Raw genomic sequence first — 23,486 nt, forward strand, 5'->3', positions numbered from 1 at the left:
CTTTGTCATTTGCAGTTAACTGTGGCGTGGTTTCAACCACATTTTAGGGCGCAGACCACAATTGTCTGGGCTCATTCACCATCTGAACCGATTAAGTGTAATTTTCAAACCTCAGTGGCTGCGTTCCCACAATGGGCTAATCCCAAATGAAACAAACAATACAAGATTTAATACAAGATACGAAATTGGTTGAAAATGCCTCTAAATCTTCAGCTGTTCTAGACAACTTTATTCACTACTAAAATTCTACTGTCTCCTTTTTGCTAGCTGGACTTTGGAAAGGGGTGGGGGGGCAGGGAAGTTGATGGAGGAGAAGAAGAGGAACAGGGTGCGGTTACAAAATTATGAGCTCCCTCCATAAGTTGCTTGTTCTCAAGCAAGGTGTGAATTTTAATGACATTCTAGGAGAAATTTCATGTGCTAGTCTTGCACTGTCTATATTGGTGTTTCTCAAATGTGGAGGTACCTGAAGATGTCCGGACTGGCTGGTTAATTGTGAAGGTTGAAGTCCATACATCTCAAACTCTACTAAGTTGAGAAAGTCTCTAGATGTCCATTGAGATTCTCCATTCTCCAAGTCCTGGTTTTCCCAAAGGTGTTTTTCTCAAGAGGCAACTGGACTTTCTTGGTTTTTCCTTGAAGGCGTTTCGCTTCTCGTCTAAGAATAGAATAGCATAGAATTCTTTATTGGCCAAGTATGATTGGACACACAAGGAATTTGTCTTTGGAGCATCTGATCTCAGTGTATATAAAAAGACAAGATACATTCTATAGGCTAGCCCAGTGTTTCTCAACCTTGGCAACTTGAAGATGCCCGGACTTCAACTCCCAGAATTCCCCAGCCAGCATTCGCTGGCTGGGGAATTCTGGGAGTTAAAGTCCAGACATCTTCAAGTTGCCCAGGTTGAGAAACATTGGGCTAGACTAGACTAGACTAGAGTAGAATATAATTCTACTCTTACTCTTATAAAAAATATAATTCTTTATTGGCCAAGTGTGATTGGACACACATGAAATTTGTCTCTGGTGAATATGCTCTCAGCGTACATAAAAAGACAAGATACATTCTATAGAATATAATACAGTAGAGTAGAGTAGAGTAGAGTAGAGTAGAATAGAATAGAATAGAATAGAATTCTTTATTGAGAATTCAGAGCCAAGGTGGCGCAGTGGTTAAATGCAGCACTGCAGGCTGACTGCTAGATCAGCAGCTCAGCGGTTCAAATCTCACCGGCTCAGGGTTGACTCAGCCTTCCATCCTTCCGAGGTGGGTAAAATGAGGACCCAGATTGTTGGGGGCAATATGCTGACTCTCTGTAAACCGCTTAGAGAGGCCTGAAAGGCCTATGAAGCGGTATATAAGTCTACTGCTATTGCTATTGCTATTGCTATTGGCCAAGTGTGATTGGACACACAAGGAATTTGCCTTTGGAGCATCTGATCTGTGTACATAAAAAGACAAGATACATTCGTCAAGAATCATCAGGTACATCACTTAATGATAGCCAGAGGGTACACATAAGCACTCAGGAAACAATCAATATCAATATAAATCGTAAGGATACAAGCATCAAAGTTCCAGTCATACAGTCATAAATGGGAGGCGATGGGAACGGTGAGAAGACTAATAGTAATAATAATGCAGCCTTAGTGAATAGTTTTGACAGTGGTGAGGGAATTATTTGTTTAGCAGAGTGATGGCATTCGGGAAAAAACTGTTCTTGAGTCTAGTTGTCTTGGTGTGCAGTGCCCTATAGAGTGTCGTTTTGAGGGTAGGAGTTGAAATTCACTAAATTGTGTAAACTAACTGAATCCTTGTAGTTTTATTGGGATTACGGGAAAAAGCTGAGCCTCACGCCTAAAGCCTTCTCATCAAGCGTAGCATCATTTCCCCTCCTGTGTGTAGCAGTGTTAACATCGCACACCAAAAGTCCAAAGCTCACTGGCCATCAGGAAGCTTGAAGAAGAAACGAGGAAGGAGAGAGGAGGAAAGGAGAAGGGAGAGAAGGGAGGTCTGGAAGAAGGAAGGAGTGAGGATTGTTGCAAAATAAGATGGAGATGCAGGCTTGGCAAGAAAGCGATCCCAATGATCTTTTTTATATTTTCAAGCAGATCGTGACAAATGCTAGAAGTCAACAGATAAATGTGAATAGTATCTAGGAGAATGTATATTTGTGAATGTATATGGAAAGGAAAAAATAAAAACTGTTTTTCAAAAAGTTTGGAAACGACGGGGAAAGCTGCAGGAAGTGTTTGCTGTTGCCCTTAAAATGAAAATGGGATAAATCAGCATCTCCGCAAGCTGGGATTGAAAAAGAGGCGAGGATCGGAGCTGTCCCCAAGAAGAGGAAAGGGGGAAATTGTACGGAGGCGTTTCGTGCGCCTTGTCTCAAAATAGAGCACCGAGGCCTTGTTTTCTGCGCACGCCTGTCCTGTCTCCCCATCGTGCTTGGTGTGTGGCCTTCTCTCTTCGCAGTTAACCTGAGGGGTTACTTTCTCTTTCTAATTTGTAGGAAGTGGCTCATGACATCTGTTGGGGCCTGGGGCGACTTTGGGAAAACCTTTCGCTCTTTCCAGGTTCCTTCTCTCGCCCCCTCCCCCCCTTTTTTCCCCTTGCGGAGCAATAAGCCCGTGAAGTTGTACAGCAATTGAAGGATCTTTTTTTTTTTATCAGATTGTAGAAGAAGAACTTAAAAATACATCCTAAACTCCCCTTTTATTGGACTGAAATACAGAGGGAGGGTAATAGCAATAGCAATAGCAGTTAGACTTGAATATACCGCTTCATAGGGCTTTCAGACCTCTCTAAGCGGTTTACAGAGTCAGCATATTGCCCCCAACAACAATCCGGGTCCTCATTTCACCCACCTCGGAAGGATGGAAGGCTGAGTCAACCCTGAGCCGGTGAGATTTGAACAGCCGAACTGCAGAACTAGCAGTCAGCTGAAGTAGCCTGCAGTGCTGCATTTAATCTGTGTCTCGCTTTAAAAGATCTTTGAGGGGAAAATTACCAAGAAGAATGGCTGGAGCAGGTTGGTTGAGGTAGAACAGAACAGAATAACAGAGTTGGAAGGGACCTTGTTGGTCATCTAGTCCCACCCCCCACCCACCCCCCGCCCAAGTAGGAGACCTTACACTATTTCTGACTGATGGCAGTCCAGTCTCTGCTTTGAAGCCTCCAAATAGGCTCAAGATACAGAAGGATCTTGACAAACTTGAACATTGGGCACTATCTAATAAAATGGAATTCAATGGTGAAAAGAGTTAAGGTTCTATATTTAGGCAAGAAAAACGAAATGCACAGGTACAGTATAGGTGGTACCTTGCTCAATAGGAGTAACTGTGAGAGGGGTCTTGGAGTCCTAGTGGAGAACCGTTTAAATAGGAGCCAGCCGTGTGCAGCAGCTGCCAAAAAAGCCAACACAGTTCTAGGCTGCATAAACAGAGGGAGAGAATCAAGATCACATGAAGGGTTAATACCACTTTATAAGGCCTTGGTAAGGTCACACTTGGAATCCTGCATTCAGTTTTGGTCGCCACGATGTAGAAAAGATGTGGAGACTCTGGAAAGAGTGCAGAGAAGAGCAACAAAGATGATTAGGGGATTGGAGACTAAAACAGATGAAGAACGGTTGCAGGAACTTTAATGAAAAGAAGGACTAGGGGAGAAATGATAGCAATTGTCCAATATCTCTAGGGCTGCCACAAAGAAGAGGGAGTCAAAATATTCTCCAAAGCACCTGAGGGGCAGAACAAGAAGCAATGGGTGGAAACTAATTAAGGAAATAATCAACTTAGAAGAAATTTCCTGACAGTTAGAACAATTAACCAGTGGAACAACTTGCCTCTAGAAGTTGTGAACGCTCCAACATTGGAAGTCTTTAAGAAGATGTTGGATAACTATTTGTCTGAAGTGGTGTAGGGCGGCTTCCTGCCTCGTCAGGGGGTTGGCCTAGAAGACCTCCAAGGTCCCTTCCAACTCTGTTATACTATTCTATTCTATCTTCAACCCCCCCCCCCCCAGAAAGTCCAGTTGCCTCTTGAAAAAAAAGCACCATTGCACGACTGAGAATGTCCGTAGACATTGAGCCCCAGGCTGACCGCAAGTTACTTTTATTTTAAGCTTGTTTTGTTTGCTCTCTGAATTTCGTCCCCATGTCAGCTCCGCATGAATCAAAAAACCCAACCGGATAGAATTTGCATCGTCTGTCCCGGCTTCCAGCATTTCAGCAAACACTCGGCAATATTTGCGAACCCAGGAGTTCGGCGATGAGGAAAGATTGCTGGCTGCAGTTCTCTATGCCAAAACCACAGAGGAGGCGAAAGCAAGAAAATAGAGATTTCTTCCAACAAGCCTTGCAAAAACTGGTGGGGGGAAGGGAAGGCGGCGGGGGGGGGGGGGAAGACTAATCCCTGTTCAATGACTTGAAAAGAATCCCTCCTGCTATAATTCCCAATTTTAGAGTAATGGCTGTGATGAGCGATCTTGCTGGCGCCTTGCCAGCTCCTGAATTTTGCTCTGTGGGACGAAAAGGGAATTCTGGGCGCAGAAGCTGCCTGGAAAGAGTGCTGAGGACAGCGGAAAGTTACACATTTGGTTCGATCCTACCAGGGGGGTGGGGGGTGGATTTGGGGCTGAAATAAATGGGACCTATTTCTATCAGGGGCACATAGGTTTGCACCCGTAGCAGGGGTGGGTTTCTCGCCCCGTTCCAACCGGTTTGGTTGGAACAGGGCCGGCGGCGTCCTCTTGCACGCGCGCAGTACACGCATGCGTACTAGCGTTTGTGCGATGCTCCAGCTGCTCCTGGAGGATCGCGCAGGTGCTGTATGCGTCCTGCGCATGCGTGGAAGTGCAGAACTCGTCAAAACTGGGTAAGAAACGCGGGCGGGTGGGTGGACCCTTCGGCGTTCCCGGAAGTTATTTACTTCCGGGTTCGCCGACCAACCGGTTTGCGGGGACCGCCGCGAACCGCCTGAAACCCACCCCTGACCCGTAGCAACTGGAAATAGTGATAGGGTTGCATCTCTCAGGTGATAAAACTTCTTTTATTTTCTTTGCAAACAGAATTGGGAGCGCAAAGGAACGCCTTCGTCAATCAATCAATCAGAATAGAACAGGGAGGGACCTTGGAGGTCTTCTAGTTCGGCTCCCTGCTCAGGCTGGAGACCCCATACCAAAAATAGAGCTCTGGGTGGCACAAGTGGTTAGATACGTAGTATTGAAGGTGGACTCTGCCCACTGCTAGCAGTTCAATCCTGACCGGCTCAAGGTTGACTCAGCCTTCCGTCCTTCCGAGGTCGGTAAAGTGAGGAATCAGATTGTTGGGGACCGTATGGTGAATCTGTAAACCGCTTAAAGTGGGTTATAAAGCCATGTAAAGCAGTATATAAGTCTTAAGTGCTGTTGCTATTTCAGACAAGTGGCTGTCCAATCTTTTCTTAAAGACTTCCAGTGTTGGGGCATTCACAACTTCTGGAGGCAACTTCTGTTCCACTGATTAATTGTTCTAACTGTCAGGAAATTTCTCCTCAGTTCTAAGTTGCTTCTCTCCTGGATTAGTTTCCACCCATTGCTTCTTGTTCTACCCTCAGGTGCCTTGGAGAATAGTTTGACTCCCTCTTCTTTGTGGCAACCCCTGAGATATTGGAAGACTGCTATCATATCCTCCCTAGTCCTTCTCTTCACTAGACTGGCCATCCCCGATTCCTTCATCCAAGAAGCTTCTTCAGTTCTGACCGAGTGGCATTCCCCACCCTTTTTATTGTTAGCCGCCCTGAGTCTCTCGGGAATAGGGCGGCATACAAACTTAATTATAAAATAATAATAATAAATAAGCCGGTTATGATGGCTATCAACTCTGATGAGGGGGGAAGACCTTCCATCTTCCTCATGAGGGCCACCCAGCGTATTGAGGAAACAGAACCGACTTCCAACGGTGGGGAAATCCTACCACTGTTGCTTTCCCCACAGCCAGGCAGCTTCTCTTGAGGGCAGCCAGTGCTCAACTTCCCCAACTTGGGAGAGCTGTATATTTTATTACCGAAAAAAAGCCACTTTCAACTGCTCAAAAAGCGCTTTTGTTTGGCTCAGGAGCAGCAGAGAAATGGGCGCCAGGGTGAAAGAGTGTTCAAAAGATAAGAGCGACAATGCTGGCTATTGTTTTCACTGCTTCTGAGCAGGTGTCCTGTAGGGTTCGATGGAAGCCGATGTTCTCGAGAAGGTGATAAAATCCTCCTCCTTGTGCCCAAGTAAATAAAGATGAGGCAAGGGACAATTGCACCAGCTTAACCTATAGGCCCTACACTTCTAGGGTCCTCAAATGTCTCGTAAACAATAAAATGATATGAAGCCATCTGCAGGCTTTTTCGTCCTTGCGAATCGCACGGCCAACCATGAAGGAAAGAAATTTAGTTTCCTGGCTTCCCTTCAAAAGATCTTGGGTCTTTCTTTTTTTTTTTTTATAAAAAGTATTCAAGTATTTTTTTTTTTGAAAGGGTAAGATTTATTTCTCCTCTCCTGTAGCCTAACACTATCACACTAATGAACACGATCACTGTCAAAAGTACTGTGATTTGATACTATGGATATAATTCATTCCTTTTCGTTTCAGCAGCCCAGGCAATCCAGAGTTATGCTGGAACACACACACACACACACACAACCTGGTTCGAATCCCAGTAAGGGTATGGCAATAGCAATAGCAGTTAGACTTATATACCGCTTCATAGGGCTTTCAGCCCTCTCTAAGCGGTTTACAGAGTCAGCATATCGCCCCCACAGTCTGGGTCCTCATTTCACCCACCTCGGAAGGATGGAAGGCTGAGTCAACCTTGAGCCGGTAAGATTTGAACCGCTGAACTGCAGATAGTAGTCAGCTGAAGTGGCCTGCAGTACTGCACCCTAACCACTGCGCCACCTCGGCTCTGATGAGAGCTAAATAGCTTGAAATAGATCTATACTAGTCTCCCTTTATTTATTTATCAGCACAAATACTACACAAATGTAACAAAGGCAACAGTAAAATATTGGGCTTTCTGTCGTGATGGACTCTTGTGACGAGCCGATGGACAGAGAATGGAAGCAGTTAGCTTCCTCCCATAATTGGGGCATACCAGGGGTTGTGACTTTAAATGTGTGTTTGTGTGTGTGTGTGTGTGTATGTGTGTGTTACACCGTATTTTTGGGAGATAAAATGCACCAAGATTTTGAAGAAGCAAATTAAAAAAAAGTTTTTGCACTCTGGTGACCTCCCCAAAATGCCTTGTTTTTTGTGAAAACAGGCCTGGTTCCCCCCACCAAAAGGGCATGCATAGCTTTTAGGAGGCTTGTAGAGTGCTCATGGGGTGGGGAGCAAACACGAGCAAAAACGGCCCGTTTTTCGCTCATTTCTTCCCCAGCCCCCAGGAGCACTCTGGAAGCCTCCTAAAGGCTCTTCATGGCCATTTTGGTGAAGGGGGCTGGGTTTCGGGAGGCCAAAAACGCTGTATTCAGTGTATAAGACGCACCCAGATTTTCAGCCTCTTTTTTTTGAGGAGAAAAGGTGCGTCTTATACTCCGAAAATTACGGTATAAGAAGAAGAGACAGGTGACTTGGAAGCCAGTCCCAATAAAAAAATAAATTGGGAGCGCAGAATTATCGATGCCATCTATCCTGCACTCACTCTGCAGGAAGGATGCATTCAGAAGGTTAAGAAGATCCCCTTTAAGCGCCTGGAGGAATTACGGCACGCAGCCATAATTCCTCCAGTAGTAAAAGGCAAGTCAGAGAGATCTGCAGGAGTGAGGGGTAGAGTTGAGGGCAACGGTCTTAAACCTTCTTCTTGCTTATTCACATTTCCCTCTCTGCATGCTTATTAGGATGAGTTGGAGTGGACGGAGCTGACACCAAATAACACGCTGGGTGCTTTTCTTCGCATCCAACATAAACAGATTGTGCGGTGTGTGTGTCCTTGGACACGTCTAAATGAAGTCCCAAGTTGGATCCTCCCGGCATTGCTCCTCACCTCCTCACTGCTGCTTTGCAAAAATACTAAACAAACAAGCTCCTGAATTCTGAAGAATTTGCAAGAGGCAGCTCTACAATTCCCTCCCCCTGCTCCCCCCCACCCGATGTGTGTGTGTGTGTTTGTGTGTGTGTGTGTGTGTGTGTGTTGTTTTCTCTTACCGCAAACTGGCAATAAGGCATAACTCATCCAGAGGCCTTCTCCTATACTGAATGGCCACCATTCAGCCCTCGCAACCTACTATTTTGAGTTGAGGATTTAAATTCTCCTCTCCAAAAACATCATAATTTTAGGGAGAAAAAAAAACATTCCCAGCCAGAAGGTCAACAAATAATCAAGGATGCACATTTCTGGTCTGGAGGTGAAATTGCATGTTGCCCTTTTAAAGAATGCATTATTTTTTTTAAAGAAGAAAACTTATTTCTTTGTTTTGGGAAAAAAAAAGTTAGATCCCAAATTATCCTGGTTTTAATTGTGAGTGTAAGTATATACTGGCAGGGAGGAAGTTTAATTCTTCTCTTATTGGTTGATAACAGAATTGTCCCTTGAAGAAGTATTTCAACGGAAAGAGTGTCTTTTATATCGATCATATAAATGTATTGCGCTGCGGTGGCTCAGTGGTCCGAATGCAGTATTGCAGGCTAATTCACTGCTCATTGCCAGCAGTTCGATTCTTACCTGCTTAAAGTTGACTTGCTTCCCATCCTTCCAAGGTGGGTCAAATGAGGGCCCAGATTGTTGTGGGAAAGAGGCTGACTCTGTAAATCGCTTAGAGAGGGCTGTAAAAGCACTGTGAAGCAGTATATAAGTCTAAGTGTTATTGCTATTAGATTGATAATATATATTGATAAAATTGAGCGAGTCCAGAAAGAGGCAGTAAAAATGGAGTTTGGAGGAACTAAGTCTGCAACCCGGAGGACAGTAGGGAAGGGAGGACATGATTGACACTTTTAAATATATTAAGGGTAGGAAAAAGATTCTAGAAGGCAATATTTGGCAACTTCCAACTGAGAGGAAGGAAGGGAGTTCAAAAGTCATGTTAGGAAGGATGACTTCACAGAAAGAGCAGAGAAAGCTTGGAACCAACTTCCAGGGGAGATAGTGGGTCAATCATCAGGAACTGAGTTTAAGCATTCTTGGGGTTACGTTGGATGCCCATCATCCAACAAAGATTTAAAAAATAAAATAAACACACTCAAAGGGCAGGATCTGTGGACCAGTAGGCCTTATTCTGCTGCCAGTTTTCTGTGTAGCAAATTGGTTTGCAGGAAGCAAACAATTAAATCCCATCCCTTAGATTTGGTCTTTTCTCAAAAATTCCTGCTTAATACACTATATTGCCAAAAGTATTCACTCACCTGCCTTTACTCGCCTATGAACCTACTGTAAGTGGAATCCCATTCCTAATCCACAGGGTTCAATATGACGTCGGTCCGCCCTTTGCAGCTATAACAGCTTCAACTCTTCTGGGAAGGCTCTCCACAAGGTTCAGGAGTGGGTTTATGGGGATTTTTGACCATTCTTCCAGAAGCGCATTTGTGAGGTCACACACACTGATGTTGGAGGAGTTTACGTGGCCTACCACTTCGTGGCTGAGTTGCTGTCGTTCCCAAACACTTCTACAGCTGACAGTTGACTGTGGAATATTTAGGAGCGAGGAAATTTCACGACTGGATTTGTTGCACAGGTGGCATCCTATCACAGTTCCACACTGGAATTCACTGAGCTCCTGAGAGCCACCCCTTCTTTCACCAATGTGTGCAAAAACAGTCTGCGTGCCTAGGTACTTGATTTTATACCCCTGTGGCCACGAAAGTGATCGGAACACCCGATTCTGATTATTTGGATGGCTGAGCGAATACTTTCGGCAATATGTTACCCTCGCTTTACAAGGAAGGTTGACTTTTGAAGACGCATGTACCAAATGGGTTGAACACACAACATTGTAAGAGGATTGTTACTGAAACATAGTGTTTGTGTGCTGTAAGTTGTGTGTAGTGCGGAGGGGACCAGAGATGACCTTGGAGAAAATGGGCAGCCAGATAATTCTTCTTCTTCTTCAAAATGCCAGATAAATGACAGGTTACCTAAAGTGAGAGAGTGACGGATGTGAGCAGAAGATCAGGAATGGAGGCCTGATTCTTGGCGTAGAATTACAAGCAGAATCTATCCAGATGTTACTTAGAGCTTAATTGGATCTCTGTAGCATTTAGTTCTGTCTTGCCTTTTCCTCCACTTCTTGCTCTTTCTCTCTCTCTCTCTCCCCCTCATGTTCTCATTATATCAAACAGAAACTACCCCTTGGAGATTTGATTTGGCCTCAGGGCAGAGCCAGTTTGCCAGCAACAACATCAACAAAAGAGATTAATTTGTAGGTGAATCCGTATTTCCTGGAGGGGACGGAGGCCGCGCTCCACACTCCTAAATGTCTGCTAGATTACACAGCCTAGATAAAGAAGAGGTTTATTTGGAAACGCTTTCGAAATAAACCCTGAAATCTTGTTTCAAAGAAACGCAGAACATTTAAACAACATTTTTTTAAATTTAAATTTATTTTATCAATTTCATATATACATTCACAATTATATGATCTCATAACTGTTATTAATAATATGTATTTATAACAATTTTTCCCTACTGTTAACAATATACTTGAAGATTGCTTTCTTAACATCCCATAGATCCATCTTATCTTACAACGGTCCTTCTTCTTCTTCCCTCCCTCCCTCTTTCCTTCCCTCATTTCTTCTCTCCTACTCCCCTTCCTTCCCTCCTTCCTTCCCCTTCCCTCCTTCTCTCCTTCCCTCCTTCCTTCCCTCCTTTCTTCCTTCCCTCCTTTCTTTTCTCCTTCTCTCCTTCCTTTCCCCCTTCCTTTCCTCCTTCCTTCCCCCTTCCTTCTCTCCTACATTCCCTCCTTCCTTCCCTCCTTTCTTCTCTCCTTCTCTTCTTCCTTCCCTCCTTCCTTCCCTCCTTCTCTCCCTCCTTCCCTCCTTCCTATTTTTTAATGGAGATTCTCCGTCATCCAGGTCATAGTTGTCCCAAAACTGCTTCCCCCCCCCTGGCTTTTCCTAGAAGACATTTCGCTTCTCATCCAAGAAGTTTCTTCAGCTCTGTCTGCAAATAGCTTAAGTCCTTCCCTTCCCCACCATCCAGTCAGAGTTGAAGAAGCTATTTGGATGAGAAGCGAAACGTCTTCAAAAGAAAAACCAAGAAAGTTGCCTCTTGACCAAAAAAGCACCTTTGGGACAAGTTCACCTTTGGTTCCATCTAGGTGCAACCAACTTGAAACTCTTCCATAAACTAATTTTCCAGTTCATGCAAACTCTAGTTTTGAACATTTTGGGAAGTGTTTGGAGAAGGCTGTTCCACCCAGATTTCGGGATTTTTGCTACTCTTCTGCAAAGATTTGATGTTTTTCTACCTCATTGCATCTTTCTATGGTGCTAGCAGCCTTCCTACTATCGGGTCAATGGGAGAACAGAAAAAAATATGGCCACTGGCCTGGAGGCCATCTAGTTGCCTCATTGCTCTGCTTGCTTTCCTTAACGACATTGTTTTCCAGCAGTTGTTCCCGCAAGAAGGAGTTGGGGATGGAGTTGGAAGAAGGCACCCAAATATCTCTGTCTGTCTGTCTCTGTCTCTCTCTGTCTCTATCTATCTTTCTCTCTGTGTGTGTGTGTCTCTCTCTGTCTCTCAGTCTCTCTATCTCTCTGTCTCTGTCTGTCTCTTTGTGTCCCTCTGTCTGTCTCTCTGTCTCTGTCTCTATTTGTCTCTGACTCTCTGTGTCTTTCTGTCTCTGTCTGTCTCTCTCTCTGTCTGTGTCTTTCTGTCTGTGTCTGTCTGTCTCTCTCTCTCTGTGTCTCTCTGTCTCTCTCTCTCTGTCTCTCTCCCCCTCTGTCTGTGTTTCTCTGTCTGTGTCTGTCTCTCTCTCTCTGTCTCTATCTGTCTGTCTCTCTCCCCCTCTGTCTGTCTCTCTCTGTCTGTCTGTCTGTCTGTCTCTCTGTCTGTGTCTCTCTGTCTCTCTATCTCTCTGTCTCTATCTGTCTCTGTCTCTCTCTGTCTCTCTCTGTCTCTGTCTCTCTCTGACTCTCTCTGTCTCTGTCTCTGTCTGTCTCTCTCTGCCTCTGACTTTCTGCCTCTGACTCTCTTTGTCTCTGCCTCTCTCTGCCTCTGTCTCTCTCTCTCCCTCTGACTTTCTCTGTCTCCCTCTGTCCCTCTCTCTGTCTCTGTCTCTCTCTGTCTCTCTCTGTCTCTCTTTCTATCTCTCTGTCTCTATGTTTCTGTGTCTCTCTGTCTCTCTCTCTGTCTATCTGTCTCTCTGTGTCTCTCTGTCTCTATTTGTCTCTGACTCTCTCTGTCTCCCTCAGTCTCTGTCTCTGTCTCTCTCTCTCCAGCTACCCTTTCAGTAGTCTGTTGGCAGGATTAGAGTCAGCAGTAGTCCAGTTCTCCACACCTTAGTGGAAAGCCTGAGGGAGTCAGCAGAATGACCTTGGAGGCAACCTATTCAGGTTCTTGCTATGGTTCTTCTGAAGATGGTCCAGGAGTGCTGAAGAAGAGATGGGCAGTGAGTAAAGCTGTGGAAGCTTCCTCTTGCAGGCTCCTGCTTGCTGAGATATGGGGAGGGGGGCGGGTTATTAGGCTTCTAACTAGATTTTTTAATTTTAAGATGTGTAGACTTCAACTCCCAGCTCCTTCTGGCTTATTTGATGGAAATCCAAAGCCAGATCTCTTGACTTGTTTCCATTCGAACAAACCAGACTTAGAAAAACCCCTGTTTGCTCCGGCTTTCCAATTTCCAGCCAGAAGAAGCGACGATGCTTAAATGCTTTGCAACATCCCCCTTTAGGGTATCACAGTTCTGTCTTCAAAGGGGAAACCGATTAGGTACATGAGCAGGGATGTGATTCCAATTAGTTTTCGCCTCTTGTTAATGTGCTTCAAATTCCTGGGCAGTAACAAGAGCTGCAGCAAATAAACAGGACTGACGAGATCATAACGACCTGCTCAAGGCGTCTTCTACCTCTTAAGTGAAATTGAACACAATAGAACATATTTTTCTACATGCTGATGGCTTCGCTCTACTTGCAAACCCAGGCAAAGACACCGAAGGGTAGATGTTCTCCCTGGCCTTTTCCACAACGTCCAAAACTCAGAAGTGCTGTTACTAGCCTTCAAGAAACTGTGAGGTGTCCTCTGCTTTCTGACTACCGTGTGTGTGTGTGTGTGTGTGTGTGTGAGAGAGAGAGAGAGAGAGAGGGAGGGAGGGAGGGAGGGAGGGAGGGAGGGGGAGAGGGGGAGGGAGGGGACACACACACAGAGAGACAGAGAGACAGACAGACACATACACAGAGAGAGGGAGAGAGAGCCAAAGAGAGAGACACAGAGAGAGAGACAGAAAGACAGAGAGAGACAGACACAGAGAGCCAAAGAGAGAGAGACAGAAACAGAGAGAGAGACAGACCGATAGAGAGAGAGAAAGGGAGACAGAGAGAGGGAGGGAGGGAGGGAGAGGGAGAGGGAGGGGACACACACACAGAGAGACAGACAGACACATACACACAGAGAGAGAGAGAGAGAGAGCCAAAGAGAGAGAGACACACAGAGAGAGAGAGAGACAGACTGACAGAGAGAGAGAGAAAGGGAGAGAGAGAGAGAGGGAGGGAGGGAGGGGGAGAGGGAGGGGACACACTCACAGAGAGACAGACAGAAACATACACAGAGAGAGAGAGAAAGCCAGAGAGAGAGACACAGAGAGAGACAGACACAGAAAGACAGACACAGTGAGCCAAAGAGACAGAGACAGAGACAGACAGACCGACAGAGAGAAAGGGAGGGAGAGAGAGAGAGAGAGAGAGAGAGAGAGAGAGAGAGAGAGAGAGAGAGAGAGAGAGAGAGAGAGAGAGGGAGTCTTAGCAGTCTGCTGAAAGCCCTCTGGTGTGACAAGTCACAAATGTGGCAAGTGGAGGAATGCTGGCAACGGAAAGACCCATGAAAGTTTCCCATCGGATCCCAATGGTGTCTGAGAAGCTGCGCCTTGACTTCTGCATCTACCGGCCCCAAACTCAACTCCACGATGTCACCGCAGTGGCAAAACCAGCTGCAGGAGACGGCTACCTGATGAACGGGGAGACCCCGGCAAACTGGAATCCCACTTAATGGAGCTGGCTTACCTCACAGTCTAGCAATGCGAAGTCCCCGGAGCCCCCTTATTTTTTGAAGGAGGCACGGGAAGTTTGCAACAAAGAACTCTTAAAAAAAAACAAAAAAAAACCGAAAAGTCCATCTGGAAATCTAGGAATGAATTGAAACGGGCCTTCTAAGCGCTTCGTGGACAACACACAAAGGAACTCTCCCTTCCGCTGGATGTATGGCTGCGTGGGATTGGCCATGCGAGAAGCCGCAGCTGCCTCAGTTTCCCTAGCTGGCTCCCTTGAATGACTAACTACAGTGGCGGCAAGACTTGAGCAAGTGGTTGGACTAGAAGACCTCCAAGACCCCTTCCAACTCTGTTTTCCGGCTGCTCGGTTATTCTGTGACTCTATTATTCTGTTCAGAATGAAAAGGGGATTCAGGGGACTGTGATTTGCAAGCTATCTGAAATGCAACCAACCAATTCAGCAATTCATTGGCTCCTTATGTGCTTAAGCATTTTATTTAGCCCCTGGTTGTTGGGTTTAGGAGGCCTATAGATTGGTCCTGGAGGCCAAAAACACCCCCATTTTTGTGAAAAATAGGCACTTTTCCACTTGTTTTTCCCTCCCCAGCCCCCAGAAATACTCTACAGCACTCCCAAACCCTCTGTGCGTACATTTGTGTGAAAAACGGGATGCGCAGGGCATGGTTTTGGGAGGCCAAAAAATGCTGTATTCAGTGTATAAGACGCACTCAGATTTTCACCCTCTTTGTGGGGAAAAGGTGCGTCTTATATTCTTAAAAAATATGGTAATTACAATTAAATTCGATATTTCTAAGCTTTGAGCAACACACAAACACAGCATCTTTGTATCCTCTGGGCTGGTTTAACGGGGAGTCCCTCCTAAATCAGTGTTTCTCAACCATGTCAATTTGAAGAGTTGACTTCAACTCCCAGAATTCCCCAGCCAGCATTCTCTGGCTGGGGAATTCTGGGAGTTGAAGTCCAGACGTCTTCAAGTTGACAAGGTTGAGAAACACTGTCCTAAATCTTTTCAAAGTTTCCACCACTCAAATGGACGTTCTCTTTTGCAAATTTTCTGTGACTTCTGGATACACGCAGTCTCTTATTGAAAGGAAAGAGAGAGAAAAACCCGCATATCTTTTTAAAAAAACTTTTATTTTTTCCCTTTTCCATATATGGTACATTCACAAATATACATTATTTTAGATACTATTAACATTTATCCATTAACTTCTAACATTTATCACAATCTTCTTAAAAATATAAAAAGCGTAATCGGGGATCACTTTCTTGCCTCCCCATATATCCATTTTATTTTGCAACAACTGTACTCTTTCCTTCTTCCCAACATCCCTTCTCTACCTTCTTCTTTCCTTCTCTCCTTCCTCTTTTCTTCTTCCCCTTTCTTTCCCCCTCCTCTCTTTCTCTCCTCCTTCCCCTCTTTCCTACACTTGCTTCCCCTCCCTTACTTCCTCTCCTTTCTGCTTTCTTCTTTTCCTTCCTCTTCCTCCCTCCTTCCGTTGTTGTCCTTCCGCACATTTAGTATAAAAGAAATAGCTTAGCCTATTATTGTGATTATAATAATAGTCCTAATTAATTTACCTCCTTTTTGGGGGGTGCATTTCAGGAAAGGTATCTCTCTCTGGAATTTCCGCTCTTGTTCTTTGGTTGAAATGTGTGTGTAAAAAGCACTTGGAACTCAATCGGGGCTAAATGGTCTCATAGGATGTGGTTCAGTAATTGTGCGAGAGGGTCCCGTGTGAAGATAATCTCTCCCTTGCTGTAAAAATAACAAGGCTGAATCGAAACAATTGTTGATAAGATCCTCCTGCTTGCCTCCGCAGAACAATAAAACAAGTTCTCCGAGCATTTCTGGAATGTGTGGGGCGTTAGAAAGTACTTAACCTTCCATTTCGGAGTGTTACTAAACTGTGCCCCTCCGTTCAAATCCCTGTCGGACCTCGTAGATCTGAAGACATTTCCTGCAGCATCGTAAATCGTGTTTTATGTCCCTGGCACAATCTGCAGGGCTGGGCTGCCTGGACTCTGCCATTCAGCTCAGAGGATCTGTGAGGCCTTGTGGAGTTTTTTGAAAGGAGAAAAGCGGGCAGAGGCTCCAGCCCATAAAACTGATTTAAAAGAGCTTTTTCTGCTTCTGGGACGACAGGAACAAAATGTCCAGCAGAGCTGGTTTGGGTTTTGGAGGGTTGAATAGCCAGGTTTTGCCCTGGCTTTTTAAAACCGGAGTGGCGATGGCTTCAAAAACACACCCCTGTGAAGTAAGCTTTGAGGGGTTGTGAAGGATGAGAAATGATCTTGGGCAGGAAGCTGCTCTTTTTACAAAGCTCCTGGGAATTCCTCTTCTGACCCGTCTCGTGTTCGACTCCGCCAAAAGAAAGTTTCAAAGTTTTTTTTCTCTCCCTTGCTCCTTCCCCTTGTTTTGGGATTGAACCACAGATCTGAGAATAATCCACTTTTGTTTCCCAAAGCATCCAAAGGCAAGGCAAGGAACAACGGATGGAAACTAACCAATGGGAGAGTCAACCGAGAACTCAGGATCCCAGAGCTGCCTTTTTTTTTCAAGAGGCAACTGGACTTTCTGGATTTTCCTTGAAGTCGTTTTGCTTCTCGCCCAAGGAGTTTCTTCAACTCTGACTGGATGGTAGGGAAGGGAAGGATTTATACGACTCATTGCCCAAAGGATCCAAATGGCCAGCTGTTTGCAAGGAGTATCAATCCTTCCCTTCCCCACCATCCAATCAGAGTTGAAGAAGCTTCTTGGATGAGAAGCAAAACATCTTCGAGAAAAAATCAGGAAGTCCAGTTGTCCACCTTTGGGACAGCCAGGACTTGGAGAATCTCCATAGACATCTAGAACTAAGGACAAACTTCCTGGCATGAGAACAATTAATCTAGAGAACCTCTCTTGAAGTTCTGGGCGCTCCATCATGGGAGGTTTTTATGAAGAGACTGGAGAACCGTTTGTCCAGGCTGATGTAGGGTCACCTGGTTGGATTAGATAACCTTCAATATTCTGAGTTCCTAGAATTTATTTCTGGTGTCTGCTACAATTTTAGATCTGAAATGACACTTCAACGCATCCCGGGAAGTTTTCTTTGGGAGGAAATTAAGAGAAGGATAACTGGGGGTGTTTTGTGTGAGTTGTGAGCTATTGTAGAAGAGGGTGAAGGCCTTTTGCAATCCGTCCATCATAATTATGGCACAACACGCCTGTGTGATGGATGCTGTAGTCTGGAAAGAGAAGGTCAGGGACTGCCAAGTCACTCATTTCAGCAAAAAGGACTTTTATATGCGCCGGATGTGCTCCACTCAAGCTCTCTGGAGGATCTCTTAGTTTGGAAAGGATATTTAGCTAATGAAGAGCATTGAGTGAGGGGGAAAGAACAATGATAGTTGATGTTCGTTGCATGTGTACTTGTTGGTCAACTTGGTTGGAGAGAGATTGAGCCTTGTGGCGCAGTGGTTAGGGTGCAGGACTGCAGGCCACTTCAGCTGACTGTTATCTGCAGTTCGGCGGTTCTAATCTCACCGGCTCAAGGTTGACTCAGCCTTCCATCCTTCCGAGGTGGGTGAAATGAGGACCCGGATTGTTGGGGGCAATATGCTGACTCTGTAAACCACTTAGAGAGGGCTGAAAGCCCTATGAAGCGGTATATAAGTCTAACTGCTATTGCTATTGTTGGATTCCTGACATTCTTTGCAAACTGTAGATTCCCACTCGGACATGTATGTATCTACAGGGAATATTACAATGCAGAGCCCAGGATTTCCATTGCAGTGTCTGATGTTGAGACAAGCTCGGAATCCATGAGGTCCCCCCAAGTGCCTGCAATTTCTTCAACATTGTGATCACCTGCAGATGTCAACCGCCAGGTGTGACAATCCAATGCATTTTGGTATATAAGAAGGCTCTGCCGATAGAGAAGGCAGGGTGGACAAAACTGTAGTTGCGTTTAACTATCTTGTGAGTATTGGGAGATGGAAAGATTGGTCTCACATAGAAATCATAGGGCCTGAAGGGACCTTGGAGGTCTTCTAGTCCACCCCACTGTTTAAGCAAGATACCCTATAACATTCCAGACAAATGGCTGTCCAATGTCTTCTTAAAACTCCCCAGTGATGGAGTACCCACAACCTTTGAAGACAAGCCATTCCAGTGGTTGATTGTCAAGAAATTTCTCCCTCGTTCCAGATTGCTTCTCTCCTTGATTAGTTTCCATCTATTGCTTCTTGTTCTACCTTCAGGTGCCTTGGAGAATAGTTTGACTCCCTCTTCTTTGTGGCAGCCCCTCAAATATTGGAAGACTGCTATCATGTCACCCCTGGTCCTTCTTTACACTAGACAGACCCAAATCTTGCAACCGTTCTTCATCTGAAGTATAGAGTTTAGAGTTTTTAGAGTTTTATTTCATTTGTATGCCATCCTTTTCCCTAAGGGGACTCAGGGCGGCTCACAACTCAAAGAAGGGAAAGGGAGAGATAAGGAAATTTAATTAAATAATAATTAAAAGAGATGTTCCTCCGAAATACCATATAGACTTAATGAGTTGCTCCTGACAGCTGGGGAATTTCTTTCTGGTATTGGCCATTCAGCATTCTCCTTCAATTTCAGAATTCTCCTCATGTCAAACATTTTGTCTTTTTAAAATGCATTTTTAAAGACTGGTGTCCCAAATGAAGTGGCTACATCTAGTGGGTGAGAAACAGGGGGAGGCATCTGTACGCTTTTAGTATTTCAACATAGAAAGCAGCTAAATTCCCTTATCTCTGGTAGAGGAGCAGAAACTAAATTCAAGATGGGTCAGCTGTTCCTCGTAACAGGTGGGCTTCCCCCCTCCTCTTTTTAAATAACCGGACTATGCAAGTATTCCAGTTGTAGTCCCAACTAAGGGAAATAAATCAGTCCATCTGTCTGCTTCCCTTTAAGCCAAGGCATTGAAGCAAATTTAATGATCGTAAACCTTTGCTTCTTGTGTTCTGTCAAATTTTTAAAAGCTTGCAAGTCGCTTATCCTTCCACCGAGTAACACTTTCCCCCCCAGACAAAGCAGGACACGTTGTACGAGCCTTAGCAATGTCCATCAAGATGGAAGTGAAACATTTGTGCCCCTTATTGTCCCTTGGAAACATAGTAATGGCAGCCTTGTAAACGAAACCTCAAATTCCTTACATGAGTTTTCAGGAGGCTCTCTTAAATTATGGGGGTTTGAAATCATTTACAATCACTGTAAACCAGAGTGAACCAGCGGGGATTAAGAAGGGAGTCAAAATTAAGAGTGCTATTGGATTTCCTATTTGATTGCTAGCCGTAGAGGGTGGGAGGCAGGGGGGAGAGGAGGAGAAATTGTTAACGTCATCTTGTAGATGCAGCAATGTACGGAGACAGAAGAGCAACAAAGAGGATTAGGGGACTGGAGGCTAAAACATATGAAGAACGGTAACAGGAACTGGGTATGTCTGGTTTAATGAAAAGAAGGACCAGGGGAGACATGATAGCAGCCTTCTAATATTTGAGTGGTTGCCACAAAGAAGAGGGAGTCAAGCTATTCTCCAAGGCACCTGAGGGTAGAACAAGAAGCAATGGGTGGAAACTAATCAAGGAGAGAAGCAACTTAGAATTCAGGAGAGATGTCCTGACAGGGAGAACAATCAACCAGTGGAAAGGAAACTTCCTCCAGAAGTTATGGGTGAGTGAACCATCACTGGAGGTTTTTAAAGAAGAGATTGGACAACCATTTTTCCAGAATGGTATAGGACAGTGATGCTCGGGTGCCAAAAAGGCACATGGGTGTGTCCACACCCATAATGCAATGCCCTCCCCCCTGTGCATGCATGCACAATCCCCTCACGCTCATCCCTGCGCATGTGTGCAGGCCGCACTAAGAGCCGAGGTGGCGCAGTGGTTAAATGCAGCACTGCAGGCTACTTCAGCTGACCGGCTGGGGAATTCTGGGAGTTAAAGTCCAGACATCTTCAAGTTGCCAAGGTTGAGAAACACTGCTCTATAGATATTCAGAAGCAGAGCTTCAACGTCTCTGACCAGAAATGACCGATTTCCATGTAATCCATGCAAAACATCTCATGATTGTATCTCCTCTACTTTCCAGCTCCATCGCCAAATAACATATGGGTTTCCTTCTTTCTTCTTCTCCAGGCCCACCCAGAATTGCCGACAAAGTGATCCACCGGCAATCAGCAAGATTAGGAAGAACCATCAAGCTTCTGTGTCCGGTCGAAGGCGATCCACCGCCTCTCACTATGTGGACGAAGGACGGGAGGACAATCCACAGTGGGTGGATGAGGTTCCGTGTCCTCCAACAAGGCCTGAAGATCAAGGAGGTGGAAAGCGAGGACGCTGGGACCTACATCTGCAAAGCCACCAATGGTTTTGGCAGCATGAATGTGAACTATACCCTCATTGTGATCGGTGAGTAGCGAGAGGGAGGGAGAGTTCAGCGTGTTCCATGCAGAGTGAGATTTTTGCCTGTGATATTTCCACTCTGTAAATAATCTACCAGGCTCCAGACAAACTCGTTTTGTCCCAAGGTTTGTGGCAAATGGGGGTGTTGCACCTCACCATACCGCTGTCAGTTGTGTCAAGATAAGATTAGCCAAGAGGGGGGCGGGAGGAGGAGGCGGCAATGGATAGGAATAAACAGGCGCGATGGAGACAGAGATCACCGCTCCGGAAAGATTTGGGTGATAAGGAGAAGTCGCTGCAGCCTTTGACGTCTCTGGCGAAACACGGTGCCTCTTTCTTTACTCAGCCGTTACTCAACGTGTGTTTCAGCCTCTGCAGCAAGGACACGCAGACTCCCCTTATCATTAAAAAAAAAAATAACAGTAGGTGCTGGAATTATTTACCAACTGGCAGGAAGCCTAAATGCGTTGCTTCCCTATCAGTGGTTTTTTTTTTTAAACAAAGGAGAGGAGGCATTTCTGTGTCACAAGATGCAGAATGGACAAAGAAGGAGTTTTGTCTCGCACCACACAAGGTTCTGCTTATCCACCCTTTGTCCCACTTTTCTCGGGGCCCCTAAAACAAATCACTCGAGAAATCAGGGTTGTCTTTCCTTCCCCTCAATCCCTATTTGGCCATCGAAGTTGGAGCGTTTTTTTTCCGGTAAGTTCTCCAACTTGGGTTTCCCGTTGATTACACCCGATGGCGGCCTCTTGCTTTCTGTGGGTCAAGGATGACATTCATTCTCCTGCTTCGACTTCAGATCTCTTAGGATTTTAGATTTTAAATCCCAAAAATCTGGTGCTGCTCCACTTTGGGGGGAAGAGAGGGTAGCATGGTCTGCCAGCGAAACTGTTAACCAGGCTAAAGAGAAAGAGGTTTGTTTTTTTTCTCATGGTAGAGAGCTGGATAGTCTTGTGGTTTACCGCAAGCCTCGAGATGCTAATTATAGTGGAGGGAACTGGCCTCCTATTTAATCAGAATTAACATTCTTTGGATTAAGGACAAGGGTCTGTTATCCTGCAAAATTACCTATCTTCCCTTTAAAAAAACGCCTGCAAAAATATGCATTTTATGTTTAAAATAATCCACTTAAGTTCTTTCCTTTGGCAAGTACTGAATGCTCTTTTGTCGTCAGCATTAAAAAGAAAAAAAGCTGGTCATTTGGCAGTGGCTCATCGAAGGCGAATTGGTAACCATAAAGCATGCATGCGTTTATAGTAATTGATAAATCTGAATGTTAGCAGATGACAATCAAATGCAGATTGCAATCAGGATTTAGGTTTCTTAATACTGGAAGGCTAAGGAGTATGAAATATAAATAATGAATATAAATAAATTAATCTCCATTTGTGAACTTCCAGCTGGCTTCCAACAAGCAAACTTAATGAGGGAAGCCAGAGTCACTGAACAGTCTTGCGATTCACTTAACAGCCATGTGATTCACTTAATAACACGATTCACTTAACAACCATGTGATTCATTTAACAGCCTTGTGATTCCCTTAACAACTGCGGCAAAAGGGGGTGCAAAATCAGAGGCAACTCGTTTAACAACTGCCCCACTTAGCAACTGATGTTCTAGCGTCGTAAGTCGAAGGCTACCTCTAGTAGGCCAGGAGCATCTTGAGAGCCAAGGTGGCGCAGTGGTTAAATGCAGCGCTGCAGGCTACTGCTAGATCAGCAGTTCAGCGGTTCAAATCTCACCGGCTCAGGGTTGACTCAGCCTTCCATCCTTCCGAGGTGGGTAAAATGAGGACCCAGATTGTTGTTGGGGGCGATATGCTGACTCTGTAAACCGCTTAGAGAGGGCTGAAAGCCCTATGAAGCGGTATATAAGTCTACTGCTATTGCTATTGCTATTGCATCTTAGATGTAGCCCTTGGCAATATTAACTTCATTTGTTTGTTTTAGTGTTAAAATAAAGCTTCCATTCACGCTGGTCTTTCTTTTCTTGACTTCATTTCTCTAACAAATTCTTTTTCTCGTTCACTAACGGTTATTTGATTTTCTGACTTGTTTCACAGCGCAACTTGCTCACCCTTTGTTTGTTTGCCAACAAAAATCTCTTTATTTTCAACTCACTTCTTTTTTCCTTTCCCTTTCTTTCGGTTTTAATACGGGAGTTAAGTTAAAGAGGTGAGAACACCTGTTGGCAATTTAAAGGAAATGAAAAGATATATATATATATATATATATATATATATATATATATATATATATATATATATATATATATATATATATATATATATATATTCCACGGATGTAAGCATGAAATTCATACATCTACGTACACGGATACGGTTCTGCCAGCATATTCCATTCTGCGGAAGACAAATGCAGAGCTGAAATCCCTGCCAGGGTAAATTGAGGCCCCGAACGACATATGGAGGTGCTTAGCCTGCAATTCCTTGCAGATGTTTTGGGGCTAGGAGGCTGCCATTACACCGAGGCTTGTGTGATTATATTTATTATTAGTGTTCCTTTAAAAGAAAGGAAAACAAAACTCTCCACCAGTCTTGACATCCAAGGAGTATCTGCATCGAGCATCGAGTCCTTTTCATTGAGGGATAGAAATCAAATCACCCTCTAAGCCAGTGTTTCTCAACCTTGGCCACTTGAAGATGTCCGGACTTCAACTCCCAGAATTCCCCAGCCAGCATTCGCTGGCTGGGGAATTCTGGGAGTTGAAGTCCAGACATCTTCAAGTTGCCAAGGTTGAGAAACACTGTGTTAAGTGAATCCGGCCTCCCCACTGAGTCAGAAGGTCAGCACATGACCTCGGGACCCTGCCACCGTCATAAACACGAGTCAGTTGCCTCTGAGTTTTGATCATGTGA

General features: G+C 44.9%; 1 protein-coding gene across 1 annotated transcript in view; it reads left to right on the top strand.

Annotated features, from left to right (window-relative positions):
- FGFRL1 (fibroblast growth factor receptor like 1) overlaps nt 1-23,486 on the top strand; it is a 141,506-nt gene that overhangs the window by 49,001 nt on the left and 69,019 nt on the right. The window contains 1 exon segment of the mRNA XM_032226945.1: nt 20,339-20,611. Coding sequence (XP_032082836.1) covers nt 20,339-20,611 — 273 coding nt within the window.

Source organism: Thamnophis elegans, chromosome 11 (genome assembly GCF_009769535.1).
Source record: "Thamnophis elegans isolate rThaEle1 chromosome 11, rThaEle1.pri, whole genome shotgun sequence".
Lineage (NCBI taxonomy): Eukaryota > Metazoa > Chordata > Lepidosauria > Squamata > Colubridae > Thamnophis > Thamnophis elegans.